The following is a 13903-nucleotide window of genomic DNA, read 5'->3' on the forward strand; positions in this document are numbered from 1 at the left end:
AAAGGCACAAGATGGCGGCAGCAGGGGTGGGGGCAGTGGGGGCAGGAAGGGGCCTGCACTGGGGACCCATAGTTTGTGACCTCACAGCGGCACCCGGAGCAGTGCTGGTGGGGGGCCTAGGGTGGGGGCTGTGCTGAGAGGGTGCTGGGCGTCCTGGCAGGGGTGCAGGGGTGTGAGGGAAGAGAAAGGGCCCTGCCGGGAACAGGAGCAAGCCAAGGTGATGTCCTGCCAAACGCTGCCAACGCCACCGCAGTGAAGAGACCGGAGCAGGTGATGCAGAGCCGCCATGGAGGAAAACAGATATCCTCCTCCTGCTCGACCTCCTCCTCCTCCTCTTCTCTCCCTGCCCTGCGACAACTGCCGTTGTGTGATCTCCACCTGCGTGACTCTCTCCCCCCAGGCCTGGGCCCGGCCTGTGCATGCATGGGACCCCCCCAGCTGGGTGGCAGGGGAGGGCCTGGGGCAGCCAGTCCAGTCTCGTCTGGCCTGGTCCAGCCGGGGCCGGTTGAGGCTGGTTGGGTGGGTGCAATGCTGGGAGCCCTCACCTCGTTGCTGCTTTTTGTTGGCACACCTCTTCCCGCCATTCCCCACAGCTGCTGAATCCCCTCGGCCGCCCCACATTTCCCTCCTCTCACTGCACCCCTTTCTTCACCCTGACCACCCCTTGTTTCCCTTCACACCTTCCCCTTCTCTTTCTCTGGCCCTTTTTGTCACCTTTGCCCTCAGAGTCTCTGGGCGTGGAGCAAAAATGTCTTCCTGCGTGCCTCAGAGCCTGCTGCATTATCAGAAATCAGAAGACAAGGATGTTCTAGAGTATGAGAAAAGAAAACCTTTTTAGGTTTAAAAAAATTAAACTTCTCCCCCTCATCCCCTATTTAAAGGCAATGACACAGACCAGAAGTTTCCTTAACCTGATCTCTCGTACGTGGTTTTTGTCCATCATTCAGAATGAGTTCAGGACTGGGAAGATTGATTTAGACAGCACAATGAATCTGCTTGAAAAACTGCAAATCTCTTTTGATTTCGCACATGTAAAACATGTCTTCAAGGTGAGAAATATGTAGATTAAGCAATTAAATATGTTTAGAAGTCCAGTTACATAAGTGCCTTATATTTGCTGACTTTTTAATATTTTGAGAAGTGAATTTCATGCTAATAGGGTGTGCTAAATCAGCAAATAATTTGCCTTGTTCAGGCCTTTTGTTTCTGTGTAAAACAGATAACTGAATGGTTGCATTACCATCATCCATTTACCAAACCAAGGTAGTGTAGGGTGGTCAAAAATATGTAGGTCTTGATTCCCAACTTTTTTCTAACAAGGCCTCACTTGAGAAAAATTAAAATATTCTGGTTTCATCCCATCCAGCTGCCTCTGTGATCAAGCTAATGAGCTCAAACATGTCTGGTCTGATCATGCCTTGATGCCGGGTAGAGCCACTGACTTCCTAAAAATCCTTTGGCCAGGAGGACAATATGGAGTTGTCCGATCTGCTCAGGCTTCAGGTCAACACAGATCCAGCACGCTTGTTCATTCAGTTTTCCACTATACCTCTCCTTTGAAGTATTTAAGAAGTGTGCCTGAATGGATGGGAATTGCACTCTAATCCCTGGGGAAGGATATGGCCTGGAGTTATGGCAACATTTAAGAGATTTCCATGAAGGTTACATGATACAACTAGAAATTGGACTTACTAATAAGTTAATTTAATGTAGGTAAGCAAACTACTATCAAGTGGATGCAGTCCCAGTGAGCAAATACTGCAAAACTGAGTGCCTTTGGACATATTGGGATTTCATGTTCTTCAGTTCCCCTCTAGTAATTACTCAAATGATGTATGATTTTTCCTTTTAGCTCATTTTTTTACCAAAAATAGCTGTTTGGTAAAGCTGTTTTCCTAAGGGAATGGAGCCAAGTGGCTAGATATATATGTGATTCCTTTGAGAATTTTGTAACCAGCTGGCTGATTCTGTCCAGATTCGACAGACGAGAATTAACTATGGCAAGTCAGAGACTTTTACGTCATGTCATGATGACAGGCAGGCAGGCAGGCAGGCAGAGGGAAGGCATTAGGATTTCCTCACTCCATCTTGTTCCTCTCTCATTGTTCTCTACCTTTTCGACCCAAGGTAAAACTGGCAGTGTGAACTCAACCCTTGCTAAAGAGGCTGCCTGTGGTTTTTGAACTTGCACTGCATTGAGAGAATTGCCAACCTTGAGAATCTCATGAGAACTTGAAACTATTTCTCATTGTTTCCTGTATTTTCCACCTACTTTTCTTTCTGACAGAAATTTCAGAGACATGATCAGTTGTGGGTAGAGAAGAGAGTAATTATTTGAGGAAGTGACCCGCATAGAACAAGTCTGATCTAGTTACATTTAACCATATAATATACTCAACAGTCTGATCTAGTTATTTGTAGCAGTACTGTTAGGTATTCTTTGCTATTTGAGAGATATTTGAGTGTTTTCAATATTTTGGGGGCTCAAATTTTTCATCAGTATAATAGTACATAAAAATGCAAAGCAGTCTAGAAGGAAATCTTACTGGCATCATTGTCAGTAACTATACAGCAACAGTTAATCGAATGGTTATACGTGACAATCAATTTTATAGAAAACATAGTTTTTAAAGAATAATCTGTTTTTTTCTTGTCTATTCTCTTTGAATTTATTTTACTGTAATGCTCTTTTGAGCAATATCAGAATTATGAACATTAAGGTTTTTAAGGAATAATACATTTTCATATAATTCCTCTTAAGACTAAGTCTTTGTCAAGATACTTCTTTTTTTTGAGTAGCAAAGATTTGATGTGCATTAATAAAAATAAGAATAATAAAAATCTACCAACAAAAATTTTATAACCATCTTTTTATTAATAGCAACATGATTTTCATAACTTTAATTTGAAAAGCTCTCCTGTGTAGTATTATTGCCTGTATTTCAAGAGGTGGCTGAAATAGAAAATTTAATTTTTTTGCCCAGCTTCACTTTGTGCCAATACCTAAGTGAACCTCTCCCAAGTTCTGATAGATTGTTTAAGTCCAAAATAAGCTGGTATTTTCTTTTTCTATTTAACATGAGTAAATTTGCAGTTTTCTTAAAGATGTTAAAAATTAGATTGAGGATATCAACCTTAGATGTGGGATTTCTCAAGCAGTAATGAAATGTGTATTATTAGCATTTGTATTGAATTATTTTCTTGCTGGTGATTTTTGTTAAAAATTATCATTACCATTCTCTTTCACAAACTCAAAGCAAATACTTTGAGTATTTGCAAATACTTACTGATTTGTAAAATTTAATTTTCAGTATCCTCATGAAATTTATTTTTGTACTTGTTTTGGTTATCTAATATATTTTTACTTTTATTGTACTTATTCAGACATGTCTTAGCAGGAACTGTAGTGCATAGGAAGAAGCTGCTAATGTATCGTTAGGCTTTTAGTTTTTATGGTGTCTCTTCAAAACTAATCTAATTTAGTAGTAATCAAAAGTATTTATCAAAGAGCAGCCAAAGCTCAAGTAAGCCATTTTACATTCATGGACACTTCTGGGGAAGCTTTAGTAACCATAGTAGGTGCCATGTTATTAGATGCTGAAATTTAACCTCTTTGGTAGTCTCAGTTTAAGGAGCCAACAATTATGAATTTTGATCAGCCTACAGTGATAATCAATGAGGCAATGAGTTGCCATTTATGATTTTTATGAGTAATTTTGTCAGTAAATTTCCAAAATTTCCTTTAATTTGGCAACTTTTAAGAATAATACAAGCTAAACTGTTAGAAACATCTATATTTCATATGCACAATTACATATTTCATGTAGAAACTTTTAGAAGATAAATAAAATTGTTAAGCCTGAGAAAAATGTAAATGGCAGAAATGGTAAAAAAGTATTGTTCTACTCAAATTCTTTTGCTCTTTTGATTTTTCTAGTGGCTTTTATACTGAAACACTGAAATTAATTAATGTGCTAACATTTTGTAAGCTCTATGAAAACAAGCTTACAGTTTAAGAATTCTGAAAGTGTGAATAATGAATCTGAGTTAAATATTCTGGCTTGTTAAGAATAGAACACGATGTCATAGGTTATTATAAAGAATCTTGTCTCCAAACTTTAATAATGTTTCTTATTTGATGTATTGAAAGACTTGGATCTCATGATAATTTGGTCATCCTTATTTAATTTTTTAGATTACTGTTTGCTGTATGTTGTATGTAAATTTAACTGACAATATTTACAATATGGTTTAAATTGCTGTTGGAGAGATATTATATTAAATATATTTTTCACTCGATAATTTTTATGCTACAGATTTATTTTACTGCATAGCATTTTAGAGGTTTTATATAATGTATTTTAATATTGCATATGCGTTATATAGAAATTTATTGTAATTACTTAGATGCTAATTATGTCATATGGTACATTTTAATTTGCATAAAATATTTTTAACACACAAAGTCAAATCTAAAAGTTGCATATAGAAGTAGAAGAATATAATTTGATAATGCATTGCAGTCACTATTGCCTGAGGTATTTATTCTCTGTTGTTCTCACTCTTATGATCAATTATGATAGTGTTTTGTGCATATCTTTGTATCATTGCATATCTTTGTATTGACAGTTCTTTTTTTTTTTTTCCCCCAGAAAACAGTTGACAAACGGAAGGCACATACGATTAATATAGAAGACTTCAGGGCAATTTATCGAACTATTGTACACAGACCTGAATTTCATGAACTTTTCCGTGCTTACTCTCCAAACTGCAAAATTCTAGCTAACACCGAGCTCATTGAATTTCTCAGAAAAGAACAATATGAAACTGAAGCTTGTGAAACAACTGCTTTAGAAATCATTTTGAAGTATGAACCCATTGAAGAAGGTATGCATAGTTTATTTGATTTCTAGTTATTTATTGTTCTTCTGTCAATGACTATGTTTATATTTTTGAATACTCATCTGACTATGCAAATTGAACATTTTAAAGAAAACTAATGTAAGCAATTATAATTATGTATGTTGTATAATATCTTTTGTAAGCACTTGTACAAAACGTTGATTTTTTGAAATTCACATCTTTAAACATTGTGAATGTAATAATACAAGAAACCATTAATAAAGCACAATAAATTTACACAGCATATTGCTCAGTGATAGCATATTACATTACTTACCAGATCCATCATTCTTGCTCCTTGTTGCAACAGACTGGTCCAAAACCTACATGTAGATTGCTTCACACAAAATACAATTTTCATACAGTAGATGAACTAATATAAGCTGCATTAGATCTTTTTAGTGCCCACTGAAACATGTGAATGACCATTATTAGGAAACCAGACTGAATTTTTTTGTTTAGCTAAGTGTTCAAAAATAATTTTGTTTAATTAATTAGAGGAATATAAATATTGGATTACAAAGATAAAAAAATAGAAATTATGTTTTGTTAGCAACTGGTCTGTTCAGCACAGAATATTTCTCTTAGAGGAAATCAGCCATAATTAAATAAGTAATAATGGATGAATTTTTTTTTTTTTAATTTTCAGTATTAAAATATGAAGACTGAGGACAGAATTTTTGAAGACTAGAAAATGTCAGAATTTAATGTTATGTAATTTAGTTTAACTACTCAGTACTGTGATCCACAATCACAATAAGGTGAAAAGTAGTTAAACCCATTGCATTTCAAAGCATATTTTACAACCAAGATTGTTCTAATCCTACTTGGGGGATACATTAATTGTTACATCATTGTTGATATAGTAGAGCTTTTTGCTTAAAGTTTATCTTACAAATGGAAAGAATGTGCTACTAGAGTTTGATATAGTACTTCCATTTTGTACTATTTAAACCTACAATTTGTTTTAATAGAATGGTCTCCATGAATCTTACTTTTTGCACTCGGCAGGTCTATATTTGAGTATCACATGGCAGAAAGTTTAAATGTAGAAGTAATCCAATAACAGATATATAACAGAGGAAAACAACTTCTAAGGATGTATCTACTGAGAAGGTTATATCTGTTTTTCTTTACTGAGAAAGACTGAAACCTTAGACAGTTACACTCTGGTTTGCCCTCAGTTGGATATGATTGGTAGCAATACCAGGGATGCATTGAAGCAGTCTTGCAAATGTGGTGGATCCTCAGCATCTTCAGCAGGCATGGAGTCTCGTTATTAATTTGTCCCATCATGTAGAGATCCACAGCCTCCTTCATGTGCCCAGAAATGGCTTCCAAGAGTTCTTGCACCATGATTTTCCCAGGGATGAAAGTGAGGCTGACCAACCTGTAGTTCCCTGAATTGAATCATAAAATCATAGCATCATAGAATCACAGAATATTTTGGGTTGGAAGGGACCTTCAAAGTTCATCTAGACCAACCCCCCTGCAATGAGCAGGGACATCTTCAACTAGATCAGGTGGTCAAAGCCCCGTCCAACCTGACCTGGAATGTTTCCAGGGATGGGGTATCCACCACCTCTCTGGGCAACCTGTCCCAGTGCTTCACCACCCTCAGCGTAAAAAATGTCTTCCTTATATCTAATATCTAGTCTAAATCTACCCTCTTTTAGTTTAAAACCGTTACCCCTTGTCCTGTTGTTACAGGCCCTACTAAAAAGTCTGTCCCCATCTTTCCTATAAGCCCCCTTTAAGTACTGAAAGGCCACAATAAGGTCTCCCCGGAGCCTTCTCTTCTCCAGGCTAAACAAACCTCAACTCTCTCAGCCTTTCCTCATAGGAGAGGTGTTCCAGCCCTCTGATCATTTTCCTGGCCCTCCTATGGATCCATTCCAAGAGGTCCATGTCTTTCCTGTACTGAGGACTCCAACGTTGGATGCAGTACTGCAGGTGGGGGTCTCACCAGAGCAGAGTAGAGGGGCAGAATCACCTCCCTCGACCTGCTAGCCATGCTTCTTTTTATGCAGCTCAGGATACGGTTGGTTTTCTGGGCTGTGAGCACAGAAAGTCCTTGCCTTTTTTGAAAATGAGTGCAACATTTGTTCTTCTCCAGTCATGGGGGCCTCCCCTGATCTCTATGGCCTTTCAAAGATGATAGAGAATGGCTTTGCAGTGATATCAGCCAAGAGTCTTAACACTCTCAAATGCACCTCATTTGGTCCCATGGACTTTTATGTGTTGAGTTCTCTCCAGTAATCTAAATTTTATTTTAATCTCTATCTGCTAGTAGTTTCTTTTCTCCTTGAACCCTGTCTGTAGGCACAAAGCCTACACCTTGTTGATGAAGACTGAGAAAAAGACAGCACTGAGTACTTTAGCATTACCTGTGTTAGCCATCACTAAACCACCTGCCCTATTCAACAGCAGGCCCACTTACTCCTTTTTAGAAACATAGCCAATGCAGCAGTAAAAGTGCTCCATATTGCCACTGATGTCCCTTGCCAGTTTCAATTCTGATTGAGCTTTGGCTTCCTGAATACCATTTCATCATGCCTCAGCAGTGTTTCTATATTCCTCCCTTGCAACCTGCCCACACTTTGACTAGCAGTTTTATAGTTTCCTTTTTATGCTAAAAAAAAATTACTCTGTCTCAGTGAATCCATGACATTGTTCTTGTTGCAGTAGAAGGAAGCTATCTAAGCAGCTAGCACTGGTAATTCAGCCTAGAATCTGGAGCTCAAGCTGGGTTCTTCCAGATTTCAGTAATACTTTGCAGACAAAATATTTTTCTAACCAATGAGGAGTTCTTCCTATTGAGTCAGGCATACTTGTAGAACTCATAATTTCTTATTTGTTTAGCTACCATGGAAGGGTTTGTGTGTTGTTGCCTTTTTTTTTTAAGGAAAAGCTCCAGTTATATTTTGATGAGTGTTTAAAGTCATCAAAATAATATTCTGAAACCATTATGCAAAAACTTCACACATTACTTTAAAAGCCTTGTCTTTTTATATATTTATTATTTTTTTCTTTCTGTGTTTTAACTTCTTTATTTTCATGGTGCTCTCCTTTATCTGCTTTCTTCTCTGTCATTTATTTATCCTTTTCCCTTGTCCTTCTATATATGCTGTTCTTTAACTTGTTGTTGGTCATTACAAACCATTTTTAACTTTATTTTTCTTAGGGTTCTTATCTGTCATTTTGCTTGTCTGGTCATTATACGGTCTTCTCTCACTTGAGTCATTTAGTGATAACGTACACCCGCTCCCCCTCAAACCCAAAGACTTATATGTTCCCTTGACTCACTTGCAGAAGAAGCACTATGTAAGATCTTCATAGGTGCCTGATCACCCTTTCTGAATCATGAGAACTTGGAGATGAGTGGAGGTTTGTAAAATCTGTAATATATGTATTCTTCAGCTATTGAAGGCTGCTTCAAGTTGTGGTGTAACATTTCTGCTGAGTTTCACTGAACATGACTTGAGGCAAAATTTGCAACTAGGCTAAGAAAAGGAAATCGGAGCTAACTGCATTTTATTGCAAGCTGTTACTTTCTTCAGTGGAAGATGAATCTCAGATGTTTAACTTTGTTAGTTTCCTTCGGTTCCCAGTCTTTGATAGTGGATGGAATTGATAACTGATTAAGAAAAATAAACACAAGAAGCAGAAAATCTTCCTTTTGGGATAATAACCCTGGAATATCTATGCTGATCATTCCCACTGTGGTGGAAAGAAGAAACCGGATTGCTCTTTCAACAAGAAACAGAAGATATTTGGTGATTCATTAAGAGCCGCTCACTGTCCAGTAATAGCTAAAACCCCTTTGATTCCTTATGCCATTACTTTCTGAGTTTGCCTTTTAAATTAGAATATAATTTATTGCATATATTCTACTCTTTCTGAGAACTAATGTGTTTACTAATTAATTATATAATAAGTTACCAGTTTAAAAGGTTCTTTTTGTTTTGAGTTATCTATTTTGATGGGAAAGTTAATAGCTATAAAGGGCTTAAACAATGAAGAATCTTTACTCAGAAAACACATTTGTAACTATCAACTGAAGTTTCTATAGTTTCAGTTTAATGTCTGGTTTAAATTTCAGATGCTGAGCCAAATTCTGTTTTGTTTCTTCATCTGTGATAAAATTGCTTGTCTTGTAATTGGAAATAATCTTACTGAATGAAATAATAGCTGTATTGTTCATGCTCCTTTGAGTGAACTAACACTCCCATTCAAACATATCTGTTGGAAGGTTCCAGGTATGATTGACATGGTAGTTGATTCATATGGTGTTGTGATAGACCATTTTGTGTAACTATCATTCTGAATTTGGTACAGAATATTCTTCATTGGGATAATCTGTTGGACTCCTCTGCTATCCTTGTTCTATTTATTGCAGAAAGGGAAAAGGGCAGATTTTGGCACTTGATTGACTGGTTTGCTAATAGTAATAACCATTATCTAATAAACTTGATAGCACTAGTATGTCAAGATTAAGATGAAAACAGTGACTAGATTTTTATATACAACGTTGATAAGTCCGTCTATAACATTTAGTGCATCCCTAACATTTGTGAGCAGAGAGAAGACTTTTCAACACTATTGAGACAGATAACTCTGAATTAACTCTCTGCGGGTGCTGTAGTTAGTTCAGGAACAGTATGGAATACATTACTCTTCCATTTTTATTGTGCAATTTGAATTTCTAAAGGCAAAATGCTGCATTAACAGATTTTTGTGTGTGTGTGCTAAAGCTTGCATTTTTGGCTGAAGGAACTATTTTATGGAATTGATCATAAAAGTGGTGAATATGTGATTCACACCTGACAGTTTTGTCTTACTAACATCCAAATGTCAGTTTTGTTCTACACAAATATTCGATTACGTCTCCATTTTATTATTAATTTTGAATAGAAGTCTTGAGTCATTAAATGAGATTAAAGAAAACATTTTATGCCAACCAAATGCACTTTATTTTTTTATGTTTGGTATATATCTCTTTTTTTAAAAAAATATTGCTCATTATTCAGTATTTGCATGGATAGGATTAGAGGCATAGTGAGGATAAGAAGGTACATCCCATTGTTAGAGTGTAGTGCCATTCAAAGATTCTGCTTCTGTCTCTATTTTCCTGCTAAGCAGTACAAAAACAGGTCAAAAATAGAATCCTGTCTTGAAAAACTTGCTTACTTTGTAAATAACAATATAAGCTTGCTGCATCTGTCAGATAAAGAATTTGAGTAATCCAGAATGTATTTGTGAATAAAAATCCATCTTCAATTTATTCCTAGGAATTACATTCTTTTAAACTTGGGGTTTTTTTGTGTGTGCGTGTGTGTGAGAGAGAGCGCAAGAGGGAGAGCATGCATTTGCAGGAGAGAACTTTTGATCCCATTGGCTAATGTAAACCAAGTTTAACAGAGGCCTCAGTCAAATTCCTACAGATTTCATAAAAAATCATGTGAAATAAGAAAGATGACTTAAAAATCTCAGCTAAGACAATGGCTGAAGCTGGATTTATGCGACACAAAAATTCAGATGTGTGAGAGTGTGTAAATATCCAGTTTTAGGAAAAGCTTTTACCAGAAGACAATCGATTATGAGATACAAGCCCTTAGAAAATTAAACTGCAGCTCAGACAGCTACTTTATTCCAGTATGCACCAGTATTAGTTGCAAGTGTGGGTCAGGTGGAAAATAGACTCCTTAGAATGTAAACTTAGATTAGAAAAGGAATAACTGTATTCTTACTTTAGCCAAGGAAATATTTCTGTCTTTACTCTTCACTTAGAATATAAATGTTTTAGTCTGACATTACGTAGCCAAATTTCATAGTATGAAATCCCGTCTGATGATGTTTCTGCCTTGAGGCTGTTATTATTTGATACTTTTAACAATTATTGAAAGCTTCCTTCTTCCAATATAGCAGAGTAACACCCTTGTCTCTGATTGCAAGTATTTCTCATGAGTTCACCCCTAAAATTCCCAGCAGACATATCTGTACCCATTTCAATATCTCTCTTGGCCAATTAACATAAACATTTAATTACTAATTTTGCTATTAGGAAACAAAGAACACAAACATTTAAACACAGGGAAAACACCTTTCTCCCCATTTCCCAGGCTCAACTTCAGTTCAGGCTCCTTTCCTCCCCGCTTCCTAGTCTCCACTTCAGTCCAGACACCTCTCCTCCCACCTTGTCATTGCTGCAGGTTGTTCTCAGTCCCTTCAGTGAGGCGTTGCAGGAGGCTGTGGTCAATGCATAGTGATTTCTTTCTGCCGCTCCACCTTTCTTACACTTTTCTTTTGCTCCTGCTTCCTTCTTACTTGATTCATCTGCTTCAGTGTGGATCCTCCACAGGCCTCAGTTCCTCTCAGGGCAGCAAACATCTTATGAAAGCATTAATTTTTTCTTTCCATAAAGAAAGAAAAATACTTTCAAAGAAACTTCAAGATAAATAAGAAAACAGAATGTAATAAACTCTAAAAAGCGTAGGCATATAATGTAATTCAAGTCTTCCAAATACTCAGGTTATATCCATAATTCCTCTCTGATATGGCAGTATTTGTATATATGGCAGAGCTGGAATTTACCTTAACTGGAGGAAGGGGAAAAAACTTTTTTTTTTAATTATCTTTGGAAAAAAAGAGTGTTACTAATAAATTGTATTCCAGACTATCCAAAAGGGGAGGGCAAGAAAAAAGCATTGAACTTTGTAAACAACAAGAAGCTACAAGAAGACAGAAATCTTTTCTTGCTTTCTATTTTTCCTTCTACACTAAATGGATATGTGTGCACACTAACTATTGCTAAAGGATCCTAATGGAGGAAAAGACTGAGGTTCCTCTAGGGAAGAAATGTTGGGTCTTGAAGAAAGTATCTATTCACTGCAGAATAGTTATGGAGATGAATTCCCATTTCTTTTAAAGTAGAAGCAGAAAATGTCTGTAAGTGGTCAGAAAATAGTATGACTGTGCTATTCCTCAGAACTTAAAAAGCACCCTCTTCCATTTCTAACTGGTTTTGGTATCTTCATCAGACAAAGATAAGAGTTCTAAAGAAGCCTGGTAGGTTTCTCCATTGGTAAGAAAAGGGTGAAGGAATAGTAGCAATAATAAAAAATTAAGCCTACCTTTATCTTAAACTCTAAAAACTATAGTATCTTCTACCAAACATCAGGTCTCTGAAAATTTATTTTAGCAGATGGTATGCCATTGATGTTCATGTGATGCTCTTTTGCATATCTCAGTTCACAGAACTGCATATGCTGCCAGAACTGTTAGTGCAAAGGCAATCTCTTCCTGCTTACAGATAAGTCTTATCATTTTACAAACTTGCTTGGAGTTTTGGTAGTTCTCCAGAAACACGATGGTGACTTTAGTTGTATGCAGTTCAAGGACAGCAACTACAGATCCCTGAGAAAAAAATTTATAAGCCAGTGTAATGCAAGGCCCTGTAATAAACTATATAAAAATACAAACACTTTTAGCCCATTGATTAGAGACGTGAGCTGAACGTTTTACTGAAGTCAAAGAGCTTACATGGTGGCTAACAAAGTAATGCAAATTTACTTGATAATGTTTTCACTTTTAGGGGATTGTGATCACGAGCATATTTATCTAAACGTGAGTTACCTTCTTGAGAACACTGCAGTTATCTTTTATCAATGACAAGAACAGCCAGAAAAGCATAAAAAATAATTCAGAAAAAAAGCAAAACCTTGGAAAGTCAGTATTTTTCACTAATTTAAAAGATAAATGTAAAAAAAAAATCATGTAAGAATTGCTAGTAAATAAAAAAATACAAAAAAAAAAAAAGAGTTACTGACCCAACTTGTAATTACACAGAGAAATATATAGGGAATGAAAAATAAATTAATTGGAAATGACAATCGGATACTATTGATGAAAAGCCTTCTCTTCAAAGGAATTAAGTCTACAATTCATGTAATTCATTATAGATAAAACATACAGGATGAATGTATTCTGTTTTGAGCAACATGTAAAAAAATTCAAAACACTTTTTGAAGACCCAGAAAGTAGAAACTTAATCCTATTGCTATAAGTATAAAACAATATAACATGTGCATGTGGATAAATCAAAAAAGTCAAGATACAACTGTCAAGATTCATCAGGGTAACAATAAGTCATTCTGCAAATATGTTAGTTAAAAGAAGGACCAAGGAAATTCTTGATCCACCTCCTAAGTACAATCAGGCGGCTAATATTATCAATGAGACCAGAGTAAGTTCACAGTCAAAAATAAGGAAAAAGCAGGGTAGGACATGCTTAAATGACTTAATCAGATCAATGAAGACAGGTTGACAAATCCATAAGTTCTTAGAAAATTGACTATAACAAGCTTGGCTAGTACAGGTTACCTTTGAAAACACGTGGAGAATAGATGACGAACTGAAAGAGTGGGAAAGATCAAATGTAATATCTGTTTTAGAAAGGGAACATCCGAGGAACTACACACCCAGTCAGTTACCAGAAAGAGCTGGAACAAATAATGAATATGTAATCGCCTCTAAGATGGTGAGAATGAGTTTGTCAGGACATTCTATGGAGAAATAGAATCCGGTTTTCTTCTATGAGAGAGTAACAGTGCTGGTGGATAGAAGAAAAATCACAATTTTTAAGAGTCTTGTATTCTAAAAAACAAGTTGAGGAAGCAGGCAAAATAACTAGATGGTACATAAGCAACTCATTAGAAAACTATTCTGAGAAGTTAGACATCAATGACTTAGAGTCAAAATGAGAGGCTACATCAATCTACAGTTTCACTGAGCATTGTGTTGTGTCCAGATTTCAATTATGTCATTGATAAGCTGGATGATGGAATAGGAATTAATTTTATTAAATTTAGATTTAATGCCAGAGCTTCAAGTATAATAGGGAAAAAGATTAGAAGTCAAAGTGATCTTGGCAAATTGATGATACAGAAAAGAAGGATGGAGTTCAATAAGGAGAAGCGTTACGGAGCATTTAGGGCATCAA

The 13903-nt window shown here is 36.2% G+C and overlaps 1 protein-coding gene across 1 annotated transcript in view; it reads left to right on the plus strand.

The window, feature by feature from the left end:
* Window positions 1-286: 286 nt before the first annotated feature.
* Window positions 287-13903, plus strand: part of PLCZ1 (phospholipase C, zeta 1) — a 56088-nt gene continuing 42471 nt past the window's right edge. The window contains exons 1-3 of the mRNA XM_009332845.1: window positions 287-300; window positions 926-1049; window positions 4653-4887. Coding sequence (XP_009331120.1) covers window positions 287-300; window positions 926-1049; window positions 4653-4887 — 373 coding nt within the window. The remainder of the gene's footprint in view (window positions 301-925; window positions 1050-4652; window positions 4888-13903) is intronic.

The sequence above is a fragment of the Pygoscelis adeliae genome, unplaced genomic scaffold (genome assembly GCF_000699105.1).
Source record: "Pygoscelis adeliae isolate BGI_AS28 unplaced genomic scaffold, ASM69910v1 Scaffold38, whole genome shotgun sequence".
NCBI classification, from domain to species: domain Eukaryota; kingdom Metazoa; phylum Chordata; class Aves; order Sphenisciformes; family Spheniscidae; genus Pygoscelis; species Pygoscelis adeliae.